The sequence below is a fragment of the Pangasianodon hypophthalmus genome, chromosome 25 (genome assembly GCF_027358585.1).
Source record: "Pangasianodon hypophthalmus isolate fPanHyp1 chromosome 25, fPanHyp1.pri, whole genome shotgun sequence".
Taxonomy (NCBI): Eukaryota; Metazoa; Chordata; class Actinopteri; order Siluriformes; family Pangasiidae; genus Pangasianodon; species Pangasianodon hypophthalmus.
In genome coordinates this window covers 14,377,107-14,403,119 of record NC_069734.1, presented here as the reverse complement: position 1 = coordinate 14,403,119, position 26,013 = coordinate 14,377,107, and the positions used below count along the sequence as shown (strand labels likewise).

The window sequence follows — 26,013 nt, the reverse complement described above, 5'->3', positions numbered from 1 at the left end:
TACTTGATCCAGTCACCATATGCTTGCAACATGCTTGAAACCTTCCTGCACCATTTAGGTATGAGCTGCAATATATGGGTTTATGCATCTGCAATTTACTTAGTTATTCCAACTAAATTAGGTAACTAACTTAACCAATGTCAGAAGAGCACAAAGAAGGAACAATGTAGGTAGAATTTTTAAACCAAATTCAACTTGACTATACATACCTAGCTACTAATTATGTTAGCTAAGGTTAACAGCTACCAAGTAGTATCTGCTACAATAAGCATATTATTTGTAATTCTAAATAAATACAAATTGAAATAAAATATGTACTAAAAATTAAGGTAAAGAAAAATATAGTTATATATAGTTATTTTTATATATAGTTAATTTTTAGTACATATTTCAATTTGTATTTATTTGGTTATTTTTCTTTACCGTAATTTTTAGTACATATTTTACTTGTTTAAATAGTTCTTGGTTAGTTCTAGTTGGTTTTATGTTATTTTTTATTAAACTGCTTTTCCCAGGATAATGAAGTACTAATTCTGTTCATTCTTGCATATAACATGATATGATTTGCGTGGGCCCCTGAGTAAGTTGATCAAGATACTAAGGGCCCCCAAATGTTCAGGAATGGCCCTCACTATAAGCACATTATATTAGGATGTTTTGGCAACATAAATCAGTGAAAAGTTCAAAAGGTTATTTCAATATTAATAGTAGCACTTTAGTCCTTTAGCTTCTACAGCTCTCTCACCTCCTCATCTGTACACCTCTCTCAAACAGAAGTTAGTGCACACAAGTGCACTAGCCTGTTCACCCCCAGTGGCTGGGGCTGGCGCCCAGCGTAGGGCTCAAACCCATGATCTTGAGATCAAGAGTCCCATGCTCTACCAACTGAGCTCATTTGTCATTAATATGATAATATTATGAATCTTTTTAGGACAATATTATGAATAATACGATATGATAATATGATAATAGTTTTTCATATAATTTCTGCAGCAGCTGCATACTGACTCCATATATTTGTCTTTCTCCACCACACTTTCCTATCCACCTCCCTATATACCTTCCTCATTCCAAGTTACCAGTTGATCTCTTCTCAGAGCCAATAAGTATAGATGCATGTGTTTGAAGGTTAAATTTGGTTCATTTCATATACACTGCCTGGCCAAAAAAAGGCGCACAATCTAATATTTTGTTGCACTGCGTTTAGCTTTGATTATGGCATGCATTCCATTGGTCATTCAGTACATTCAGGTGCTCAGCTGACTTAATTTTATTGCTACACAATGAGGCTGAGCCTAGACCTGACCAATTGTTGCAACCCCAGATCATAACACTGCCTCCAGAGGCTTGTACAGTAGGCACTATGCATGATGGGTCAATCACTTTATTGTCCTCGAGAGGAAAATTGTTGTGGACTACATGTTGCTGCAGACATACAATAAACAGATAATAATAACAGTAAAAAACAATGATAAAAAGAAAAACTCAAATAAGATCAAGATAAACTCTTGTTAAACAAACACACCGATACAGGTACAAAGGAATTCTTATATCGATTTAATTACACATTGGGATTCTATATCTTCTACCAGAGGGAAGCAATTCATACTGTAAATACAAGAAATGAGTCTGATCACCAAGAATCCTCTCTACCTGATTGAGAACGCATTCATATATAATATTCATAGAGAACGTATTCAGATCTTGAAGGTTAAAATATTCGTCATGCCCAACAATCTCCATGCTACACTGCATTTCTCTGTTGAGCCAGAAGACTTACTTCACATGGCCCAAATTTATTTCTTAATATGATTCTTAATATAATTTTTAAGACTCTTCTGGTCTAGTCTATTTTCAGAAACAATATGATACGAAAGAGTCAAAATTCAAAATATTCAGAAGTTCAAAATATTCCTGCACGCAACTAGGTTATAGTACATATTTATTCATCTGAGACTATTTCCATTGCATGTCTTGAACTTCAGAAATGCTGACCCATTCTTCAGTGTTTTAAAGTTCAGTATTTAGAATATTTTTATGCCTCTGCCACTAGGTGGTGGAGGCATTATGTTTTTGGGTTTTCCATGCATTCGTCTGTCTGTCCAAGATTATCGGTAGAATGATATCTGAAGAACATAGCTTCCTTCCTGTTTGAAGTATATTTTAAGGTTATTTGAGGCATACAAATTAGTAACAAGAAGGACTAGACTTGTTGAGGCACCCCCATTGACACCATTGGCATCGAGTTCAACTTGAAGACAATAACTGCAGGCCTACCTGAACCTCTCTTGGATACGACCTTTAAGCTCCGAATTAATGTAGCATAGAGGAGAACCTGAAGAGGGATAGATCCTTTCATTTTCTCTTGTGACAATGTCCTGCAAATACATGAAAAAGTCAATCAATTTTTAAGATTTGAAAAAAAACGGAATCAAAAGAATACAATAAACATTTCAAAGCCTTGTACACAGATTTTAGTAAGTCTACTAGTAGCTTTGGTAAGTCCACAACAAAATAAACTATGTTAAACTTTGAATCACTAGTCCATGATTCCACATGATATTCTAGTTCAGGTTCCTTGGTTCATACTTAAGCCTGGTCTCAGCCCTAATTCATACATATTTTACTAAAAGAACATTCCCATTTGTATAACCTGTACAAAACACACTATTTTAAAACACAGTAGCACAAAAAACATCAACAACACAACTTTCTATCACGTACATATAAATCTATATGGTTCCACAGGTGGTATATTATGGGCACATTCATATGTGAAGTGGCTGTTATGTGCTATTGTTAGGGGAACTGTGAGGGATATTTAACACACGGGGAAGTGCGCCTCAATTTTTTTTAGCTTTGAATTTTATTTGATAGCTATGGTTAGGAAAAACATATCCAAAATAATAATATAAATAACAGGGGGAGATAAGCAGTTCATATGCACATTTAATGAACAGATTTTTTTTACATCTAGTATTTCTGTGTTGTATAATTCCCATGTTCATGTAAGTTATATTAACATCCATTCTAATTGAAAAAATAATTTTTCAATTATTTGATTTGCCACAGTTGTAACATACAAAACCAAACTCTGCAATATGAACTTTATTATAACATAAAAAGCATAATGAAAAACGTCTGTTATTATGAATAGAATCGAGTATGGTGGTCCTCTATTTTGCATCCTTGTAAAATACATTTAAGATTTCCACTAGGTTTTGGAACATGGCTGTGGGGATTCCCTACAATTCATATACAATTTTATAGACATACTGTTTTTTTGATCACAGAAGTATTATTGAGGTTGGTCAGTGAGAAGACATTATGACCACAGAATGGTTGCCCACCATTTCATATTTGTCCAACATTCAGGAACAAGGATGGTCGCTAAAACACAGTATAATGCCTTTACTTATATTCTTATTGCAATATTAGAGGTCACTGTTTGGGAATAGTACGAGAAGTAAAAGTTTATCAGTGATTTTACCTCCTTTTACCATGTGTATGTGCTGCATCCTCACTGAATATTTGGTGACTATTAAATACTGATGAATAACAATCAATAAATAAATAAAGAAATAAATAAAGGTCAATTCACATCTTTACATGTATTTTTACATATTCACATTTTGTCAATTCACAAAATGTTAGCTTGATGCCCATTTCATTGTCCATCCAACCTCACAATTATTTTTAAATATACAAAATGTAACATGACCTATGGTTTGTGCAGTGCCTTGTGACCCAAACACACATGTGCATAATGCACACATACTATCAGTTGGATTATTAATGGAATATTAAGATGCATATAAACATAGCTACTGATGTTGAGTAAAAAGGGTTTGACTAGCAGACATCATGTGAAAGATGTCTCTCTGCCTTCTTCTAAACTCTACAAATGGACCTTGGATTATGCAGGGAGGCACTGTCATGCTGAAACAGGAAAGGGCCCACATGCTATTGCCTATGTAGCATCAGAATTTCTGCATTAATTACTCATAAAATGTGATCGAGTCTTCATTTAAGGTCATAATAAAATACTCTTCTTTAAACTGATAACACAAGCTTTTAAGTGAAGTCTTTGATTACTAATTCACAACCTTGGCTGAAAAAATTATCTGAACTGTTTACATTAGTAGTACTAGTACCTCTTTAAGCAGTAACAACCTCCACCAAAGGTTTCCTATAGCTGCTGATAGTACTTGCACAGTGAGGAGGAATTAAGGTTCCTACAGTACTAGGGTAAAGTTTCTTCTTTTTTTAAACCATTCTTCTTCTTATCTACTTGTGTGTTTTGGGTCATTATTTTGTTGCGTCATCCAGCATTCATTAAGGTGATGGATCACTACCCTCACATTCTTCTGTAAAAGTTCTTGAAGCAATTTCGAATTCATCATTCCCTCAATGATTGGAAGCTGTCCAGGCCCTGAGGTAGCAAAGCAGCCCCAAACCATGATGCTTCCTCTAACATGTACTCTGGCATTTGTTTGATCAGATTATGGTTCACAGGGCAAAGTTTATATAAACATACCTTTCTCAAGAAGAGCAGACTCCGTCAGTAACCTGTGTATGTGTTTTATAAGACAGTGACTGACTAAATTTAGCCAATAGACAAATTGTCAGAGATTTATATACATTTTAAAACCTAGAATATGAATTTTTAAATGGTGTAGTAGCGTATGCGTTTTATCAGGTTAGGTGGAATGAGTTTGTCTATTATTATGACTTGGATGAAGATCAGGTAACATGTTATGAGGAATACAGTAACCCAGGGATGATTTAAAGGATCACAAACTTTTTTCTTGCAAGTGTACTTGGATGTGAGGTGGGTATGGGGGTAAGGAAGGGATGGTTGAGCATGGGGTATTAAGACAGCATAACAGCTGGGAAGGGGGCAGACATACCCTGGTAAATGCACATAGAGTCAGGTCTGGAAGTATTTGGACAATGACTGAGTTTTTGTGATTTTGCCTTTATACACCACCACAATGGATTTGAAATAAAACAATCAAGATGTGATCGGAGTGTAGACTTTCAGCTTTATTTTAAGAGGTTCCACAAAAATATGGCATTTACCATTTAGGAATTACAGCCAATTTAAGCAAAGTACTTCCATTTTCAGGGGCTCAAAGGTATTTGGACAACTGACTGACAAGAAGTTAATTGACAATGTGCGATCCAATCCCTCTACCAATATGAAGTCCAAGGAGATCTCAATGCAAGTGAAGGACCATCATTAGGCTGAAAACACAACATCAATCTATAAGAGAGATAGAAAAAACATTAGGTGTGGCCACATCAATAGTTGGGTGCATTCTTAAAAAGAAAGAAAGCACAGGTGAGCTCAACAACATCGAAAGGCCTGGAAGACCACGGAAGACAACTAAAGTGGATGATCACAGAATCCTCTCCTTGATGAAGAAAAACCCCTTTACAACATCAGAAGTCAAAAATACTCTGGAGAAGGTAGGCATGTAATTGTCAAAATCTACAATCAAGAGACTCCTTCATGAATGTAAATGCAGAGGGTTTACAACAAGGTGCAAACCACTGGTAACATTCAAGAACAGGAAAGCCAGATTAGACTTTGCCAGAAAACATCCAAATAAGCCTCCCATGTTCTGGAATAAGATTCTTTGGACTGATGAAACCAAGATTAACTTGTACCAGAATGATGGGAAGAGAAAAGTATGGTGAAAGAAAGGAACAGCTCATGATCCAAAGTATACCACATCATGTGTCAAACACGGTGGAGGAAGTGTTATGGCATGGGCATGTATGGCTGCCAAATGAATGGGCTTACTGGTGTTTATTGATGATGTGACTGCTGACAGAAGTAGCAAGATGAATTCTGAGGTGTATAGAGCTATACTCTCTGCTCACATTCACTTTGTCCAAATACCTTTGAGCCCCTAAAAATGAAGGTACTTTGCTGAAAATGGCTGTAATTCCTAAATGGTATCTTGATTTATGTTTTTGTGAAATAAAACAATCACAAAAACTCCAAATACTTCCAGACCTAACTGTATATGAACATACATTTATATAAGCCATTAGCACTGAAGAAAGTGTACTGCATATATGTTAGCACACACCATCATACTGTATTTTGGTTTATAGATAGGATACATTTTACTCACATTAATGTTGTCTTATAAAATTTATTTATTCATTCATTTTATTTAAGGAATAAAAATTCCTTTTATCCTTTTATAAAAAGAGCATGTGATGTCAACATTGCAAGTGTGTTGACATATGAACCTTTTTGACATTACTAAGGCTACAGTCATGGGAAAAAGAAAGTACACCCTCCCACTTCCACACTCATTATGAGTAATGAGCAGCCAGGTGTTAGTAATGAAATGCACAAGATTAGTTAATCATCAAGAAGTGTGACTACCTCTATAGAAGCAGAACTTTTGGCACTTTGGTGTTGTGGAGCACTCAGGTGTGTGTACATCATGCCAAGAAGAAAAGAAATCAGCCATAACCTCAGAGTTGCTGCTCATCAGTCTGAGAAGAGTTATAAGGCCATCTCCAAACATTCTGAAACTCACCATTCTATAGTGAGAAGAATTGTTTACAAATAGAGAGCCTTTAAGACAGTTGCCAATCTTCCTACGGGTTGGCATCCTAGCAAGTTCAGCCCAAGGTCAGACCGTTTAATGCTCAGCGATGTAAAGAAAAACACAAGAGCCACATTATGTGACCTACAGGCCTCTGTAAGCACATTAAATGTTTATGTTCGTGACAGCACACTCAGAAAAAGACTGAACAATTATTGCTTTCATGGAAGAGTGGCTAGGAAACAGCCCCTTCTCTGTAAATAGCATATGGCAGCATCATTTAGGTTTGCAAAATTACTGCAATATTATCTGAACAAATCACAAAATTCTGGTATAATATCCTTTGGACTGATGAGACCAGGGTTGGAGATGTTTGGTCATCACGCACAGTGCCATGTTTGGCAAAACCAAACAAAGCATATCACCAAACACACCCCATACCAACTATCAAGCATGGTGGTGGAGGGGTGGATTCTTCAAACAAATGTGAGGCCATCTGTCCAGCAGCTTAAGCTGGGCCAAACTGGGTCATGCCACAGAACAATGATCCCAAGCACACCAGCAAATCTACTTCTGAATGGCTAAAGAAGAAAAAATCAAGGTATTGGAATGGCCAAGTCGAAGTCCAGACCTCAACCCCATTGAGATGCTGTGGCGAGATCTTAAGAGAGCTGTGCATAAACAAATGCCCTCAAACATCGAAAAACTGAAGCAATGTAAGTAAGAATGGGCCACAAATTCTCCAAAATGATGTGAGAGACTGCTAAACTTCTACAGACGTAGGAGCTGCTAAGGGTGGTTCTACATGTTACTGAATTATAGAGTGTACTTATTTTTTCCCAATTGGTTTCTGAATGTTGGCTTACTTTTTTTGAAAATTACTACATATTGAAATCTATTTTTTATTGTTACCTGATGGTATTTTTTGTTTATAGAAGTTGGTGAGGATCACACAATTGTTATTTAGGCCCTGTTAAATAAAAGCATTGAACTGTAGGAGGTGTACTTTCTTTTTCTCATGAGTATATTATGCTATTGCATCTTGGGCATTTCTGATTGGCTGGGAGAAGACAAGGATTCTGGGTATGATTGAAGATTGTGAAAGAGTAAAGATGACTGAGTGGCTAAAAGGTACATAAAAAATGTACATACCATGTGAATAGAGCCAAGGATAAATTTGATTATTTCATTAACCTTCTAACTGTCTAACCATGTGTATCACTAAATTACACAGAAAGTGGCCCACGTTGTATATGATTTTTAAAAAATGTAAATTATTTAATAAATATCAATGTTACTCAAAAAGCATAGTGGAAATGTTGGCGAGGTTACATTACTTTTTCACACAGCACATGCAAATCGAGCAGGAGGTGCGGATCGGGTGACCATGGAGTGAAAGTTTGGATGGAGCCTACACAGATATACATTTGAGAATAGATGCTGATATTCATCATATAGAAGGTGCTACACGTAAGGTAAATGTGAACTTTTTCCCTATGAGTTTGGAAGTTATTACAGAAATTCTCTGCAGCCCCAATAATGCAGTAAACATGCATACATGGTACACATCCATTAGCCAGACGCTACCAAAGTTTAAAATAATAGAACGTGAAAAAAATCAATAGTAGAAAAATCAAATATAGAACACTACAACATACACAACATATAGTAAATGCTAAAATATATACAAATCACTTACTCTCGAGAAAAAAAACACAGGTTTTGTGGAAATAACGGATTAAAACCAATGAATCAATGTATCTATGAGTAGATATTGTAACAGGGAGTCAAATATGACGCCAAAATGTCTATGAGGCCCTCTAGTGGCTGGCTGCAGTACAATTTTTAGCCCCACCCATTCCCATGTTAGTGAATGGAAACTGAGCAAAATTTTATTTTAAATTACAGCTCCATAAATTATTTTTAGGAATAGTGATCTGTCATTTTCACAAGTTCAGATGATCTTTTTTTCAGATTATTTTTCCTATGATAAATGCACTTTATATGAGTTAAATCTCTGATAAATCCTGATAAATAGAAGGGCATGGTTGATAAGGTGATTCAGAGCCTCATTAGATACACAAGCACGCACCTGAAGCTCTGGACAGTTCTGTAGTAAAGCCAGGTCCTGTTCTGCTGTAAACTACTCTAACAGGCCCTCACTGGGGAGTTCTTTGCAGTTTTTCCAGTATGTTGCTCATTTTGATGTCTAAGATACCTCGGTGTACTGATATTATAACTAGCAAACCAAGGTGAGCAAAGGAAATGATGAAATAAACCAAGGCTAACATTAGCTAGCTAACAATAGCTAAAATTCATAATAATTTATTTACTGTATGACCTTAACAAACACTCAAAATATCTTGGTAAATTAGCCAGTCACTGCACTGACAGAAGAAGCTGAGCATAAAAGAGCACTTAAACTTGTGTGTCAGAGCTAGATGAAAATCATGGAGAGCAGCGATTTTTTCCTTAAAAATTGTTTGTGTTGAGTGTAAATGTTGACTGCTTATTACCAGTATATTTTCAGTTGGTACCTTGCATTTGCTACTTATACTTACATTACTTTGATTAAAATGATGGATACTGTCAGCTCGCTAGCAAATGGTAGCTCAGTAGTGACTCAAAGCTCTAAAATCTTTTCCTGACAATGGTAAAAATCAATTTACCTGCAAAAAAAATATGACTACAGTTTAGCGTTCACTTTGATTAAGAAGAAGCCTTTATTTGTCACATACAGGTATACATTAGAATATAGTGAAATTCATTTCTTCACATATACCAGCTTGCTAGGAAGCAGAGAGGGTTAAGGACCTTGCTCAAGGGCCCAACAGCAGCAACCTGAGGGTGTTGGGGCTCGAACCCGAACCATCAGATTAGTAACCCAGAGCCTTAACCTTTGAGCCACACTATCAACAATGGGCAATGCGAGTTAGCCAATGTGCCATTTAAGTTGCACTTTAGATTCATTGTATGACTATGCTGGCTGATCTTTTAGCACTATATTTATACATTTTTTAAGACCTTGGTGCATATTTCCCTTTGTTGTGACTCTCCCAATAAGAACGACTTTTCCAGCAGAAAGCATTTGTTGATGATTGTATGTAATGAGAATGTAATTATAAAGTTGTTTGAGTAGGATAAAATTTAATTCAGTTGTTATTCATTTATATCTCCAGTGATTTTAAATGTAACTGACTGACCATTGTAATTACATACAAAGGGATGGGCAGCTATAAAAGCCTGATATAGTTATATTGGTATTGAGCAGCTAGAGCCAGCGTGATATTTCAGAGAACATTATCACTCATGTGTTAATGTTCAGGATGACTGGAGCCCTATAGCACTATATGAATAAAATTGAATTGAATTGAACATCCGGATGCTAGAAGGTTTTCTGTGCATTATTTCTGACATTCTGTCCACAGGGGTCCATTTGCATGGCAGTGGACAGTCTGAGAGAACCAACACAGAGAAGTTTCTATGTTACGTCATATTACATGTGGACTAAGGCACTGATTTGGGCAGAGTTGGCAATCAGCTGCTCACTGCTTACATTTCACCATTCAGAGTGCAGAGAGTGTAGTTCAAAAATCCCCATTTCCAAGCTATCAGCCCCTGGTAGCAGATATATCTCTGACGAAGCAGCAGTGTTAAGGTAGAATCCTTTCCAATGGAAAAAGGTTGACCAGAGGTGCAAACCCACTTGCACATTTGGATTGGCTAGAAGGTGGGGCTCTCCACCAAAAACTGCCACAGTCTACCAAACTGACATAATTCAAAATTGCACAGCACATTTTAGCATGTGTTAACCTCACCCCTGCCTTCCAGTCCCCTTGCCCCCTCCTCCTAATATGTGATCCTGTCCTTTTAGTTTGGAGGTTGATCCCATTGTGCAGGTTTTGGTTTCAAGCAAAAATCTTCTTAAGCCTTGGAATGAATATTGAACCACTGGAACAAGATGCCATCATGATCAGCCAAAAAGAGGGAAAGAGTTATAGGTAAAGAGAGAGAGAAAGGGAGAGACAGAGCTTTCATTTCAACAAAGCTTCAACTAAGGTATGTTTAACATGGCAAACATTCAGCTTGTTCAATGTGTTGAGTGCAGGATGTTTAGTTATTCTTCCTCTGTCATCAGTAGTAGGTTTATTTGTGATAATTGTATATTAGTCAGCTCTCTGACTGAGAAGCCTCTCTCAGTAGGGGAAAGTCTAGGTGGAGATAGCAATCCCCCAACTCCAGCATTAGAGCCCTCAAATGGGTGAAAACTCGAGGGCATAATCGCAAACCCAAGGCTAACGCTAAGGCTCGCCCACGTGAGCAACACTCCTCTCCACTTCACGTATCAAACAGTGTAACTGTTGCTATTATATTGTTTACATTATGTATATAAGTTGTTTACTTTTTCTAAGATTATTTTCGTTATGAATAAATTAAGTTGCATTTATTATTTGTGAATTTATTTTTTGTTAAGTTTAGTACTTTTATTTTGAAATACCGGCCGATGGTTGTATATAATGGCTGACTGCATCTCAGTTCCTGCAAGTCAGCAAGCGGCAAACACGAACGTTGTGCGTGTCAGTGGATGTGTTCTTGCAGAGGACTTGAACTTGAACGTGTGATTAAGGACTATTCAAGACAATTTCTCTTTCATGTAGCATGCAGCCAACAAGGTATTTCCCTTTATATTTGCATTATGTTTGTATGTTTTGGTTTGTATTAAGTTAATGTGGTTTTGTATTTCATTACTTAGTTTTCTCGATGGATTTGGGGGAAAAGCCATCAAATAAACCAGTAGTATGGAAACCACTTGTGTCTGCGTACACTTGGAGGGAGAAACAGTGAAAACTCGATCTGTTCAACGACACGAGTGTGTGACGCAACGTGATGCAGCAAGTTTGCCGAAATAGTGGGATTAGCACATGTTTGCAATGCGTGGAAGTGCGTCGTCGAAGGACTAACAGATGAGCAAACACTGTATACCACACACACATAGACTTAAGAAGATGCACATAATTACAAAGAACAAAGGGCTAAGTTATTAAGAATTTTAGTAAGAGTGGCCTAAGAAGAGGGTTTTGTAAAGGTTCTCAAAGAATTTTCATTGTAAGTTAATGTTGTGCATTTGCAATGTGTGTGGGAAGCGTTTAATTTGTTTGTTCACATTTAATTCAAGATTGCAATTTATATACATATTTAAAGGTTTTACTGAATTTTCTAGATTTCAAAATGAAAGGGGTTTTGTAAATGCTATTGGCTATTTGATATCAATCTTTTCAAGTGTTTGAGGTGTTTATATTGAGTGTTTGAAAACAATATTTGAAAGGTTATTTTGCACATTTAATATCCCATGCAGTGTTGTTACTGAAAGCTATTAATCAACAACTGAGTGTTCAAGCCTTAAATTATTTGTATTTTAAGGGCATTTACCTTTGAGCAAGGGCCAATATTGGTTTAGATGTAATTTATGCATATTTTCTACTTATAAAATTGGGTTAATGTAGTTGCTCAAATGTTAGAGCCAAGGGAGCCCACAGTTCATGTAAGGGATAGCGTTAAGGATAGTGCAGATTCTCAAGCACAACCTGAAATAAGTCAAGAAGGTGTTGAAGAACAGAAAGAAGAGGAACAACAGTCAAGCTGAAGTAAAAGAAAAAGAACTAACAGAGAAGGGTAGAGAAATGCAAGCTGCAAAAATTAAATCACTTCAACAAAGGTTTACTTATATTTACAACAAAGGTTTACTTATATTTACAACAAATGGAAAACATGTTTCAAATCGTCTAAGCAGACGAATAAAGAACAACTGGAAATTCAGCTCTTAGAAGCTCAAGTTAAAAAGAAGATAGCTGATCAAGAGGCAGCAGTTGCAAAACGTCATTTAGAGCAAGAAGCAGAAGAGGTGAAACAAAGAATAAAGAGAGAGGAAGAGGAAGCCAAAATTAAAGTTCAAATGGAAGGACATCATGCAGCTCTACGAAAGACTCTTGAGGAAAAACGGAAAGATACAACATTTGGAAGTAGTGAAAAGTCTGAAGGCAGCATGAGCGAGAATGAAGGTGTATGATCAAGAGGAGGTCATTGAAGAAGATCAGAAAGACTTCTTGAAAATGTCTCCTGCACCACAAGCTGTGACCACTTCCTCCTCTAATGAAAGTAGAGCAGATCTCATGAAGGTGCTGGTAGGTGCTTTAAGTGCAAATAGAATTCCAGTTCCTGAACCATCAGTATTCAGTGGGGATCCATTGCAGTACAATGACTGGAAACTCTCCTTTGAAACATTGATCGACCAGAAGAACATTCAAGATAAGGAGAAGACTACCTCCATAGGTACGTAAGTGGCCAAGCTAAGAAAGTGCTCGATGGATACTTCTTACTTGGAACTGAATCTGCGTATGCTGCTGCATGGAAAATCTTAGAGGAGAGATATGAGAATCCATTCACGATTGCAAAATCATATAGAGATAAGCTCCAAGCATGGCCAAAGATGGGATCTAGAGACAGTTTTGAGCTCAAAGAATTTGTTGATTTTCTGCGTAGTTGTGAGGCTGCCATGGTTCACATCAAGGCATTGGAAATCTTGAATGATTATAATGAAAACAGGAAGATTCTTTCAAAGTTACCAGATTGGCTAACAGTGAGATGGAATCGTAAGGTTATTGAAATAGAAGAGGAGACTAACCAATTTCCCTCCTTCAGCCAGTTTGTCAAGTTTTTGACGGGAGAGGTGAAAATTGCCTGTAATCCTGCTACATCATTGCAAGCACTTAAACTACGTGAGGTTGAAAAGTTTCAAAAACGTCAAAGCTTTGGAGGAAAGACCCTAACTACAAGTACCAGTGAAAAACCTGTCATAACATGCATTTTCTGTCAGAAGACTGGACATCTTTTGCACAAATGCAGGAAGCTTATGGAGAAATCAGTTTCTGACAGAATTAAATTTGTTCAAGCTGAAAAGTTATGCTTTGGTTGTCTTAAGCCTGGCCATTTCTCAAAGAATTGCAACAGTAGGAGTGTCTGCGATATGTACCACAAGATGCATCCAACCTGTCTGCACGAGGAGCGAATTAAAGAAAACCAAACGTTAACACAAGTCAAGTACAAGTCAAGAAAGGCACCAAGAAAGACCTCCATCAATACAACATAAAGAAATAACCACACAGCTGTTACTTCAAATAGAGTAATTCTTGATGAGACTAACACACAAACAGCAGCGATAATTCCTGTTTGGATTTCATCTAGAACTCAACCAGCACAAGAAGTTTTTGTTTATGCTCTTTTAGACTCTCAAAGCGACACGATTTTTATGTTTTTAAGTGAAGTAGCTGAAGCATTAAAAGCAAGCAAAGAACAAGTTATGCTCAAGCTATCTACTATGACCTCAAAGACCACAGTGGTAAGCACTCAAAAGGTAAAAGACCTACAAGTCAGAGGCTTTTATTCTGATAAAAGGATCTCTTTACCACCAGTCTACACTCAGGAGTTTATTCCAGCCAACAGAACTCACATACCAACAAATGAAACTGCAAAAGCTTGGTCCTATCTAGAGCACCTTCGAGATGAGATAGCACCTTTGCAGGATAGTGGTAAAGCAAGTGACACCAGCCATGGAATCTTCTGTTAATGTCAGAAAGGAAGTACACTATGTAAGTCTAACTAAAGTAAGAGAAATTATTCCCTCAGACAAAATAAAAGTCCTTGAATCAGATTTTTCAGAAAGAGCTGGAAAGACTGATCTTGTGTCCCAAGAGGATCTAAAGTTCTTGTCGATTCTGAGAGAAAATATCACACAAAAGAGCAATGTTCACTACGAAATGCCATTACCATTCAAAAGAGAAAAATAACAAGATATGTGCAGTACACCGCCTGAAATGTCTTGAAAAGAGATTCAAGAAAGATCAGCGGTACTATGAGGACTATGTAAGATTCATGGATGACATCATTTCACATGGTGACGCAGAGAAAGTCCCTGAGGAAGAAATTGACAACAGTCCAGCATGGTATATTCCACATCATGGAGTTTATCATCCACAGAAACCAGGGAAAATACGTGTTGTATTTGACTGTTCTGCCAAGTTTCAGGACACATCCCTCAACGACCATCTGCTTACAGGTCCTGACTTGACCAATGTATTGGTAAGTGTTCGAAAGGGTCCCATCGTAATCATGTGTGACATTGAAAGAATGTTCCACCAGTTTCACGTGAAAAAGGAGAATCAAGATTACCTGCGATTTCTGTGGTGGGAGAATGGCAATTTGGAGATCACACCATAAGTCTATAGAATGAGAGTCCACTTGTTTGGAGCTGCCTCGTCTCCTGGTTGTTCCAACTTTGGCCTGAAACATCTGGCAACTCAAGGGTGTGGTCAGTACAGTGAAGACACCATACGCTTCATTCAAAGAAACTTCTATGTAGACGATGTTCTGATAAGCGTTCAAACTGAGACAGAAGCCATCCAGCTTATCAAAGAATCAAAAGAACTTTGTTTCACTGGCAGGTTAAGACTCCACAAGTTTGTCTCTAACAGTGAAAGAGTGGTGGCAACCATCCCAGAAGAAGAACGTGCCACAGTCAAAGATCTGGATATGGCTTTGAGTTTACCTCAATTGGAAAGAGCTCTTGGAGTAGAGTGGTGTATTGCATCTGATTTCTTTAAATGCAGAGTTCAAGTGAAACCCAATCCTCTAACAAGAAGGGGCGTGGTTTCTACCGTGGCCTCTGTGTATGGTAATACTTCAGCAAATGTGCAAAGAGAAGGTTAGTTGGGATGCGGAAGTTCCAGAGAACTTAAGACCTCAGTGGGAGTTCTGGATCAGAGATTTGCCCAATCTAGCTGAAATGGAAATCAAGAGAGCAAGGCCAAAAGGCATGAGCGCCACCATTTTGCAGACGCAACTGTCTCTGGATATGGTGAATGTACTTATCTGCGAGCAATTAACAAGTCTAACAAAGTTCATTGCTGTTTGGTAATGGGAAAATCAAGAGTTTCACCAACCAAAGTTACAACTATACCGAGGCTAGAACTCACAGCGGCAGTTGTTGCAGTGCAAACCAGTGACGTGCTTTGGAACGAGTTAGAAATTCAAGATCTAAAGGAGTTCTGTTGGACAGATTCTACAGTCATTCTTGGCTACATTAACAATGATGCCAGTCGGTTTCATGTGTTCGTAGCCAATCGTACTCAGAGAATCAGATCCAGTACAAAGCCTGAACAATGGGCTTATGTTGCCTCAGAGAACAATCCATCTGATCATACCTCTCAAGGTTTGACAGCAGAGCAACTTAAAACCTCAAACTGGTTCACAGGACCAAAGTTTCTTTGGCAAAAGGAACTACCCGACAGAGATTGCAAGGTGATAGAAATTAAGGAAGATGATCCTGAACTTCGCAAGGTTCCTGTGTGTAACACTGCTGCAAAGGAGAGCAGATCATTATTTGACCGCCTACAGAAATTCTCTGACTGGTCAAGGGTGGTAAAGGCAGTTGCTAGACTGAAATGTATAATTAAAGAATTCAGGGATGTGAAGCAAAGAACCACAGAAAATACAAGCCTGGAAGAAAGGAAAGAAGCAGAACATGTTATCATCAAGCTGGTTCAAAAGGAAGCATTCTTAGATGAGATAAAGAGTTAAAGAAAGTAGTTGTTAAGACCAAAAATAATAGGCTGTACAAGTTAAATCCATTCTTAGACGAAGAAGGTATCCTGAGGTTCGGAGGACGCTTAAGTCAAGCTACGTTACATCCGTATGTGAAGCATCCGGCAATACTCCCCAAGAACAGCCACATGTCAGCTTTACTGATTAAGCACTTTCACGAAAAGGTACATCAAGGATGTGGAATGACAATGAACGAACTGCGAGCTAATGGATGGTGGATCCTCGGATGTAGTGGTGCGGTCTCATCACACATCTTCAAATGTGTCAAGTGCAGGAAGTATAGAAGGCCTGCAGAAGAACAAAAAATGGGTGACTTACCGCAAGATAGAATGGAAACAACTCCACCATTCACTTCTGCTGGTATTGACTGCTTTGGTCCAATACATATCAAAGAAGGAAGAAAGGAGCTCGAGAGAATATGGTCTTTTACTTACCTGCCTCTGTTCAAGGGCCATACACATAGAGATGATTGACTTGACAACTGACTCATTTATCAATGCTTTAAAGAGTGTTCATTGAAATAAGAGGAAATGTTCGTCAGTTGAGATGTGACCAAGGAACCAATTTCGTTGGAGCAAGGAGAGAGTTTGCAGAACTCATGAAAGGAATTGATCAAGAAGGAGTTAAGGCTCTAGGATGTGAATTTCTTATGAACCCTCCAGCGTCAAGTCATATGGGAGGTGTCTGGGAGAGGCAAATAAGAACCATAAGAAGTGTTCTTACTGCTATTCTCGACGAGTCAGCGCAAAGGCTTGACAGTACCTCTCTCAGGACATTCCTGTATTAGGTTATGGCCATCGTTAACAGTAGACCACTCACCACTGAGTGTTTGAATGACCCATCCGGACCTGAACCTTTAACTCCAAACCACATTCTTACAATGAAGTCCACAATCATTCTGCCCCCACCTGGACAATTTATAAGAGCAGATCTTTATCTTCGAAAGAGGTGGTGTAGAGTACAGTATTTGGCAAATGAATTCTGGACTTGATGGAAAAAAGGAGTATCTTTTAAACTTGCAGCCAAGACAAAAGTGGCATAAAAACAGAAGGAACTTGAAAGTCAATGACATTGTCCTCCTACAAGATGATCTGGCACCACGTAATAAATAAAATTGCCAGAGTCATAGAAGTCTACCCAGGGTCAAATGGTAGGGTGAGAAAACTAAAATTGATGGTTAGTGACACTACGTTTGAAAGCGTTTGAAACGTTCCTGAAAGACCTATACATAAGGTTGTTACTCTGCTTGAAATGGATTAAGAGGTTTGATGTTTAACTGGTTAATAACAGGAAAGGTTGAAGTGTAAAAGTGTAAATCAGTAACTATATTGTATTTTGAGAAATCTCACATTAAGGTTGTGTGATTTGGTGGGAGTGTAACTGTTGCTATTATTTTGTTTACATTATGTATATAAGCTGTTTACTTTTTCTAAGATTATGAAAAAAATAAGTTGCATTTAATATTTGTGAATTTATTTTTTGTGAAGTTTAGTACTTTTATTTTGAAATACCGGCCGATGGTTGTATATAATGGCTGACTGCATCTCAGTTCCTGCAAGTCAGCAAGCGGCAAACACGAACGTTGTGCGTGTCAGTGGATGTGTTCTTGCAGAGGACTTGAACTTGAACGTCTGATTAAGGACTATTCAAGACAATTTCTATTTCATGTAGCATGCAGCCAAAGAGGTATTTCCCTTTATATTTGCTTTGTGTTTGTATGTTTTGGTTTGTATTAAGTTAATGTGGTTTTGTATTTCATTACTTAGTTTTCTCGATGGATTTGGGGGAATAGCCATCAAATAAACCAGTAGTATGGAAACCACTTGTGTCTGCATATGCTTGGAGGGAGAAACAAACAGGTTTGCTCCCTTCAGTCAAGCACCCGCTGAGAAGCGTGAAAGAGCTCTGGTTATTGGAGACTCTATCTTACAGCACATGAAATTAGCTGGGCCTTTAGGGGCACTAGCAACACTAGTTAGGTGTAAACCAGGAGCCAGGGCACCGGACATAGCAGGTGATCTTAGGGTCTTAGGCAAGCATAGGGTTTCAAAGATAGTCAAGCACAGGTTCTCAAAGATAGTTATTCATGTAGGAGCTAATGATATACGCCTTCGTCAGTCTGAGGTTACTAAGAGTAACTTGGTAGAGGTGTGTAAATTAGCTAAGGCAATGTCCGATGCTGTAGTATGCTCTGGCCCCATCCCAATGCGGTGTGGCGATGTAGCTTACAGCAGGTTATGGTCGCTGAACTGCTGGATGTCCAGGTGGTGCTCTGAAAACAATGTGAGCTTTATAGATAATTGGACTATCTTTGAGGGCAAGGCTGGCCTGTTAGGGCGGGACGGTATCCATCCCACTCGGGAAGGTGCTGCTTTCATTTCTTGCAGCATAGCACATAGTCTCAGAACAGGCCTAGTTAATCGGTGACAATCCAGGGCCAAGGCCAGGGAGCAGACAAGCAGGCTAAACCGACCGTCTGCTAGCTGCACTGAGTCGTCACTTAGGTTCCACTGTATTGAGACTGTGTCTGTTCCCCGAGCTAAACAAAATTGTAGACATACTCAGACAGTTTGTTTTAGTAACCTAATTAACATAAAATTAAACCAAACCAAATGCATAGCCAGCACCATTGATCTGAAGCTAGGACTGTTGAATATTAGATCTCTTATATCTAAAGTGCTTATTGTTAATGAAACCATTACTGATCAGGAGTGTGATGTACTGTGTTTAACAGAAACGTGGATTAAACCAAATGAGTTTGTAGCATTAAATGAAGCTAGTCCTCCCGGGTACAGTTACATACATCAGCCCCGTCTAACTGGCAGAGGAGGAGGCCTCGCAGTCATTTATAATGATAATCTAGCCGTCACACAAAAACCTAGTCATAAATTCAACGCATTTGAAGTTCTTTATTCTAACATAACATACGTAGCCACTAAAAATAGGTCTACCCAGGTGATTCCAGTAATTATTATTTACAGACCCCCAGGGCCATATTTGGAATTCCTATGTGAATTTGCGGATTTCATCTCTAACCTGGAGACTTTAATATTCGTTTTGATAATCCTCTGAGAACAGCAGTTGTGTCCATTCTAGATTCTGTAGGGGTTAATCAGAATGTAATAGGACCCACCCATAGTGGTGGTCACACTCTTGACGTCAACAACTGCACAGAGTTTTATCAGTAATCTCCCATGATTGGATCACCGTCTGATCCCAAAGAACTTGACCAGGCAACTGAATGTTTAGAATCAACGTTATGCAACTCACTAGATAAGGTAGCTCCACTTAAAAGAAAAATAATTAGGGAGAAAAAGCTAGCACCCTGGTATAGCGATCACACACCAACTTTAAAACAGACCACTCGAAAACTAGAACGTAAATGGCGTCAAACTAACTTGGTAGTATTTCAAATAGCATGCAAGGAGAGCCTTTTGAGCTATAAGAAAGCTCTTAGTGCTGCTAGATCAGTGTATCTCTCCACCCTAATTGAAGATAACAGAAATAATCCTAGATTCTTATTTAATACTGTAGCAAAATTAACTAGGAATAAGACCACAATAGAAACACGCACACAATCATTATATAGTAGCGATGACTTCATGAATTTTTTCAATGGTAAGATTGAAAATATCAGGCTAGAAAATTTAAAACCGGACAGTTCTATAACTAACCCTGTAGATGATATGATAATATTAGATAAACAACTACAACACTTTACTCCCCTTGAAGAGACTGAACTAATTTCACTAATTTCATCATCAAAATCATCAACCTGTATGCTAGATCCTTTACCTACTTGTTTCCTCAAACAGATAATTCCTGAAACAATCAAACCTCTTTTAAAGATAATCAATTCTTCCCTTAGCATTGGCTATGTACCCAAATCTTTTAAATTAGCAGTAATCAAGCCCCTGATTAAAAAAACCTGACCTTGACCCCTGTCAGCTGTCTAACTATAGACCAATATTAAACCTCCCCTTTATTTCCAAGGTCCTAGAAAAGGTTGTAGCACAGCAGCTATACTCATACTTACATAGGAATAACATTCATGAAATGTATCAGTCAGGATTTAGGCCTCATCATAGCACAGAGACAGCACTGGTAAAAGTTGTAAATGACTTACTACTGGCCTCTGATCAGGGTTGTGTCTCCTTGCTGGTGCTGCTTGACCTTAGTGCAGCTTTTGATACCATTGATCATGCTATTCTCCTCGATAGACTGGAAAATGTAGTAGGCATTAAGGGAACAGCCCTTTCCTGGCTCAGGTCTTATTTGACTGATCGTTATCAGTTTGTAAACGTAAATGGTGACTTCTCTTCTCATACTAAGGTAAAGTTTGGTGTCCCGCAAGGCTCTGTTTTAGGCCCACTGCTCTTTTCTCTATATATGCTACCTCTGGGTAAAATTATCCGTGAGCATGGTATTAGCTTCCACTGTTAGATCTTATTTAACTGATCGTTATCAGTTTGTAGATGTAAACGGTGACCACTCAGCACGTTATCGAGTAGAATATGGCGTTCCGCACGGTTCAGTCTTAGGCCCACTGCTCTTCACATTATACATGCTCCCTTTAGGTAACATAATCCATAAACATAATATTAGCTTCCGTTGTTATGCTGATGACACACAGTTATACGTCTCAGCTAGGCCAGATGAGAATAGCCAGTTAAAGAAAGTTGAGGCATGTGCGATAGACATAAGAGACTGGATGCTAAGCAACTTTCTCCTCCTAAACCCAGAAAAAACAGAGGTTCTGGTACTGGGACCACAAGCCACTAGAAGTAAGTTTAGAGATCACACTGTTACTTTAGATGGTCTCTCTGTTTCAAGTAGTCTAACAGTAAAAGATCTCGGTGTGATTATAGACTCTAATCTCTCATTTGAGGCACATGTAGATAATGTAAGCAGGTTAGCATTTTTCCACCTCAGAAATATCGCTAAGATTAGAAATATACTTTCGCTAAGTGATGCTGAAAAACTAGTCCATGCATTTATCACGTCCAGATTAGATTACTGTAATGCTTTACTATCTGGATGTTTGTCTAGATGCATAAATAAGCTTCAGATAGTTCAGAACGCAGCAGCGAGGGTCCTTACTAGGACTAGGAAGTATGAGCATATCACGCCAGTCTTATCTACATTACACTGGCTCCCAGTAAGATTCCGCATCGATTTTAAAATATTAATCCTAACCTATAAAGCATTAAACGGTCTCGCTCCGCAGTATTTAAGCGATATGTTAGTACCTTACGTTCCGCCGCGCCTACTTCGCTCTAAGTAATGCAGGCTGTCTATCAGTACCACGCATTGCCAAAACCACGACGGGGGGCAGAGCTTTCTCTTACCAAGCCCCAAAATTATGGAATAGCCTCCCAGTTAATGTACGTGAAGCAGACACAGTCTCAGTGTTTAAGTCGAGGTTGAAGACTTATTTATTTAACCTAGCATTTAGCGACTAGTGTTTTTATCAAAGGAGTAGATCTGGGGGACTCGTGGATGTTGAGTTTTATCTCCACACAGTGACTGTGAGTGTACCTAACCACTTTCCTTCTCTTTCTGCCGAGCTACACTCCTGAGCTGCCGGTGATCCAAACCCCCCCCTACGCTCTGGACCAGATGAGCATCATTCCTGAGCTGCTGGTAATCCAGACCTCCCCCCCCCCCCCCCCCTTCACTCTGGACCTGTCCACCGGCAATGCTTCATACTGCCACGAAAACGCTTCAGCTGTTTTCCATGGACTACACCAACACACATTGTACACACACACACACGCACACTACAGTGTAAACCCATATGAGGATGGGTTCTCTGTTGAGCCTGGTTCCTCTCAAGGTTTCTTCCTATCACCATCTCAGGGAGTTTTTCCTTGCCACCGTCGCCCTGCTTGCTCATCTGAGACGTCACACACACACACTTCACTTTACTTGTATTTGTGTAAAGCTGCTTTGAGACAATGACCTTTGTAAAAAAGCGCTATACAAATAAAAATGAATTGAATTGAATTGTTACGCTGATGACACATAGTTGTATGTTTCAGCAAAGCCAGATGACAGACACCAGCTTAATAAAGTTGAGGAATGTGTAAAAGACATTAGAAACTGGATGCTTATTAACTTTCTCTCACTTAATTCTGACAAGACAGAAGTACTTGTACTAGGACCACATGCAGCTAGAAGTAAGCTTTCTGATTACATAATAACTCTGTATGACCTTTCTGTTTCATCATGTGCAGCAGTAAAAGACCTTGGTGTGATTATCGACTCCAGTCTTTCTTTTGAAGCTCATGTAGATAATATAACTAGGATAGCTTTCTTTCATCTCAGAAATATTGCTAAAATAAGAAATATATTGTCACTACATGATGCAGAAAAATTAGTTCATGCTTTTGTTACCTCTAGGTTGGATTATTGTAATGCCTTACTGTCTGGATGTTCCAGTAGATGCATAAACAAGCTCCAGTTAGTCCAGAATGTAGCAGCGAGAGTCCTTACTAGAACCAGAAGATATGACCACATCACCCCTATCTTATCCACACTGCATTGGCTCCCAATCAAATTTCGTATTGATTATAAAATACTACTATTGACCTATAAAGCACTAAATGGTCTCGCACCACAGTACCTGAGCGAACTTTTGGTCTTTTATGATCCGTCACGCCTACTCAGATCAAAAGGTGCAGGCTATTTGTTGGTACCTCGAATAATGCGGGCTACAGCTGGGGGTAGAGCTTTCTCTTACAAAGCCCCACAGTTATGGAACAGCCTTCCACTTAGTGTTCGGGGCTCAGACACAGTCTCAGTGTTTAAGTCTAGGCTGAAAACATATTTGTTTAGTCAAGCCTTTTGTGAATAGTTTTCTTAGGTACAGGGGCAGATCTGGAGGGTTTCACAGGCATAGAGTGTTGTGGTGAACTGGGATGTTTGGATGCTATTTCCCCCCCACTCTCACACGTTCACTCAGGTTTGTCGACGGTGGAGTGGCTTGCTGCCTTATGTCCCAGGGTGCCCTCATGTCTGTGTTAGCTTCTGGCTCTCCCTTTTAGTTATGCTGTCATAGCTAGTCTTGCCAGAGTCCCTGCTTGCACTCTGCATGCAAAGTAACCATTAGAGGACAAAAGCTCACCTAACAATCTCTTCCTTTCTCTCCATCTCTCTCTCTCCCTCACTCTCTGTCGAGCTACACATGCTACTTCTGAGATGCCAGTGATGCCAGTGATCCTGACCCCTTCTCCCTTGCACCCAGATGAGGATGGGTTCCCTTTTGAGCCTGGTTCCTCTCAAGGTTTCTTCCTTATATCATCTCGGGGAGTTTTTCCTTGCCACCTTCGCCACTGGCTTGCTCATTAGGGATAAATTCACAGTGATAAATTCAAATATTTACAATATATTTTTGTGAATCCATTTATTTCTGTAAAGCTGCTTTGAGACAATGTCCATTGTTAAAAGCGCTATACAAATAAAATTGAATTGAATTGAAAGATAGTTATTCATGAAGGAGCTAATGATATATACATTCGTCAGTCAGAGAGTAAGAGTAATATTGTAGAGGTGTGTAAATTAGCAAAGGTGATGCAGTAATGCTCTGGCCTCATCTCAATGTGGTTTTGTGATGTAGCTTACAGCAGGTTATGGTTGCTGAGCTGCTGGATGTCCAGGTGATGCTCTGAAAACAATGTGGGCTTTATTGATAATTGGAGTAGTTTTGAGGGTAAGGCTGGGCCTGTCTGGGCGGGACTTTATCCATCCCACTCGGGAAGGTGCTGCGCTCATTTCTTGCAGCATAGCACATAGTCTCAGAACAGGCCTAGTTAATCAGTGACAATCCAGTGTCAAGGCCAGGGAGCAGACAAGCAGGCAAAACCAAGTCATTCAAACTAACTTGGAAGTATTCCAAACTGTATGGAAGGAGAGCCTTCTGAATAGTGGTGTTTTGTTCATGAACAAATCTGTGTTTTCGAACGAATCTTTTAAGTGAATGAATCATTCTCGTTCACTTCCATGTATTCACTCATATTTTCCGTTCACTTAAGTCCCGCCCATGTAAAACACATGACTGCTTTGGTAGTTTTTTCTTGTTTTATAAAGACTACTGATGAACGAACAAGGATCTGCTGACTCACTGATGTCGGCTCTGCTGATATCTGCTGAAATAATGACCTACTCGTAATATCTGAAAAGGCACTCACTGGCACCACCTACTGGTGTAATGATGTAACTTACGCAAAGAGTCGCTGAACGAATCTTTTTGGTGAATGGAATCAAAATTACTTCTAAGCTACTGCTAGATTAGCATACCTCTCCACCTTAATAGAAGATAACAAAAATAATCCTAGGTTTACATTTAATACTGTAGCAAAATGAACTAAAAATAAGACCACCACAGAAGCATAAACACCATCAGTATGTAGTAGCAATGACTTTATAACTTTATGACCTTATGAAGTTTTTCACTGACAAAATTGAAAATATTAGGCACAAAATTCAGAATATTAAATTAAAGCCAGACAATATGATAATTGACCATGGAGATGACAATATAACCACATCAGGTCAGCTATTAGAATGCTTTACTTCCCTTCAAGAGACCAAACTAATTTTATTAATTTCCTCATCAAAATCATCAACTTGTCTACTAGATCCCTTATCTACACATTTCTACCAGAAACATCCTCTTCTAAAAATAATCAATTCTTCTCTGAGCACTGGCTATGTCCCTGAATCTTTTAAACTAGCAGTTATCAAACCCCTGATTAAAAAAAACTCATCCTTGACCCCCTTCAGGTGTCCAACTATAGGCCATTATCAAACCTCCCTTTTATCTCCAAGATCCTACAAAAAGCTGTAGCACAGCAGTTATGCTCATACCTACATCTAAATTACATTCATGAAATCTATCAGTCAGGATTTAAGCCTCATCACTGTATGGAGACAGCGCTAGTTAACATGGTAAATGACCTACCACTGGCCTCCAATCAGGGTTGAGTCTCCTTGCTTGACTTTAGTACAGCTTTTGACACTACAGATAATAACATTCTTCTAGATAGACTAGAAGATGTTGTTGGATTTAGGGAAATGGCCCTCTCCTGGCTCAGATCTTATTTGACTGATCATTATCAGTTTGTAGATGGAAATGCAGAGTTCTCTGTGCATACTAAAGTAAAGTTTGATATTCCAGACTCTGCACTAGGCTCACTGCTCTTTTCTCTATAAATGCTACCTTTGGGTACAGTTAGCCATAAGCATGGTATTAGCTTCAACTGTTATGTGGATGACACACAGTTTTGTTTCAGCAAAGCCAGATGAGAGACACCAGATTAATAAAGTTGAGGAATGTGTAAGGGACATTAGGCACTGGATGCTGAGTTACTTGATCCTACTTAATTCTGACAAGACAGAAGTAATTCTTCTAGGACTTCAGGCAGGTAGAAGCAAGCTTTCCGATTACAAATTTCATTATTTGTCAGCAGATCTTTAAAACAAAATTAAAAACCAAAAAAGGCTGCTTTCATAAGTATCCAACCCCTTCAGACTAGTGGCGGGTAGAACTACTTTTCGCTGCAGTAACAGTAACAGCAGTGCTTTAAGTCTGTTGGATTTGTTACCAGCTTTGCAAACTTTTTGGGAGTGATTTTTATCCATTCTACCTGGCAGATTCTAGATTCTTCAAGTTGGTGGATGTTTGTTGACTTGCTTATGTGTGGGGATGTGCGTATATTTCCACACATTCTTGATCATCTGCATGCAAGAACCCCTAGTGGTAGAAAAGTATAATATCAGGTAA

The 26,013-nt window shown here is 38.6% G+C and overlaps 1 protein-coding gene across 5 annotated transcripts in view; it reads right to left on the bottom strand.

Annotated features, from left to right (window-relative positions):
• Positions 1-26,013, bottom strand: part of il1rapl1b (interleukin 1 receptor accessory protein-like 1b) — a 350,185-nt gene that overhangs the window by 307,080 nt on the left and 17,092 nt on the right. For all 5 annotated transcript variants that reach the window (XM_053229547.1, XM_034299839.2, XM_053229549.1 and 2 more), the window contains exon 2: positions 2,278-2,378. In XM_053229547.1, the coding sequence (XP_053085522.1) occupies positions 2,278-2,359 (82 nt within the window). In that variant the 5' untranslated portion in view covers positions 2,360-2,378. The remainder of the gene's footprint in view (positions 1-2,277; positions 2,379-26,013) is intronic.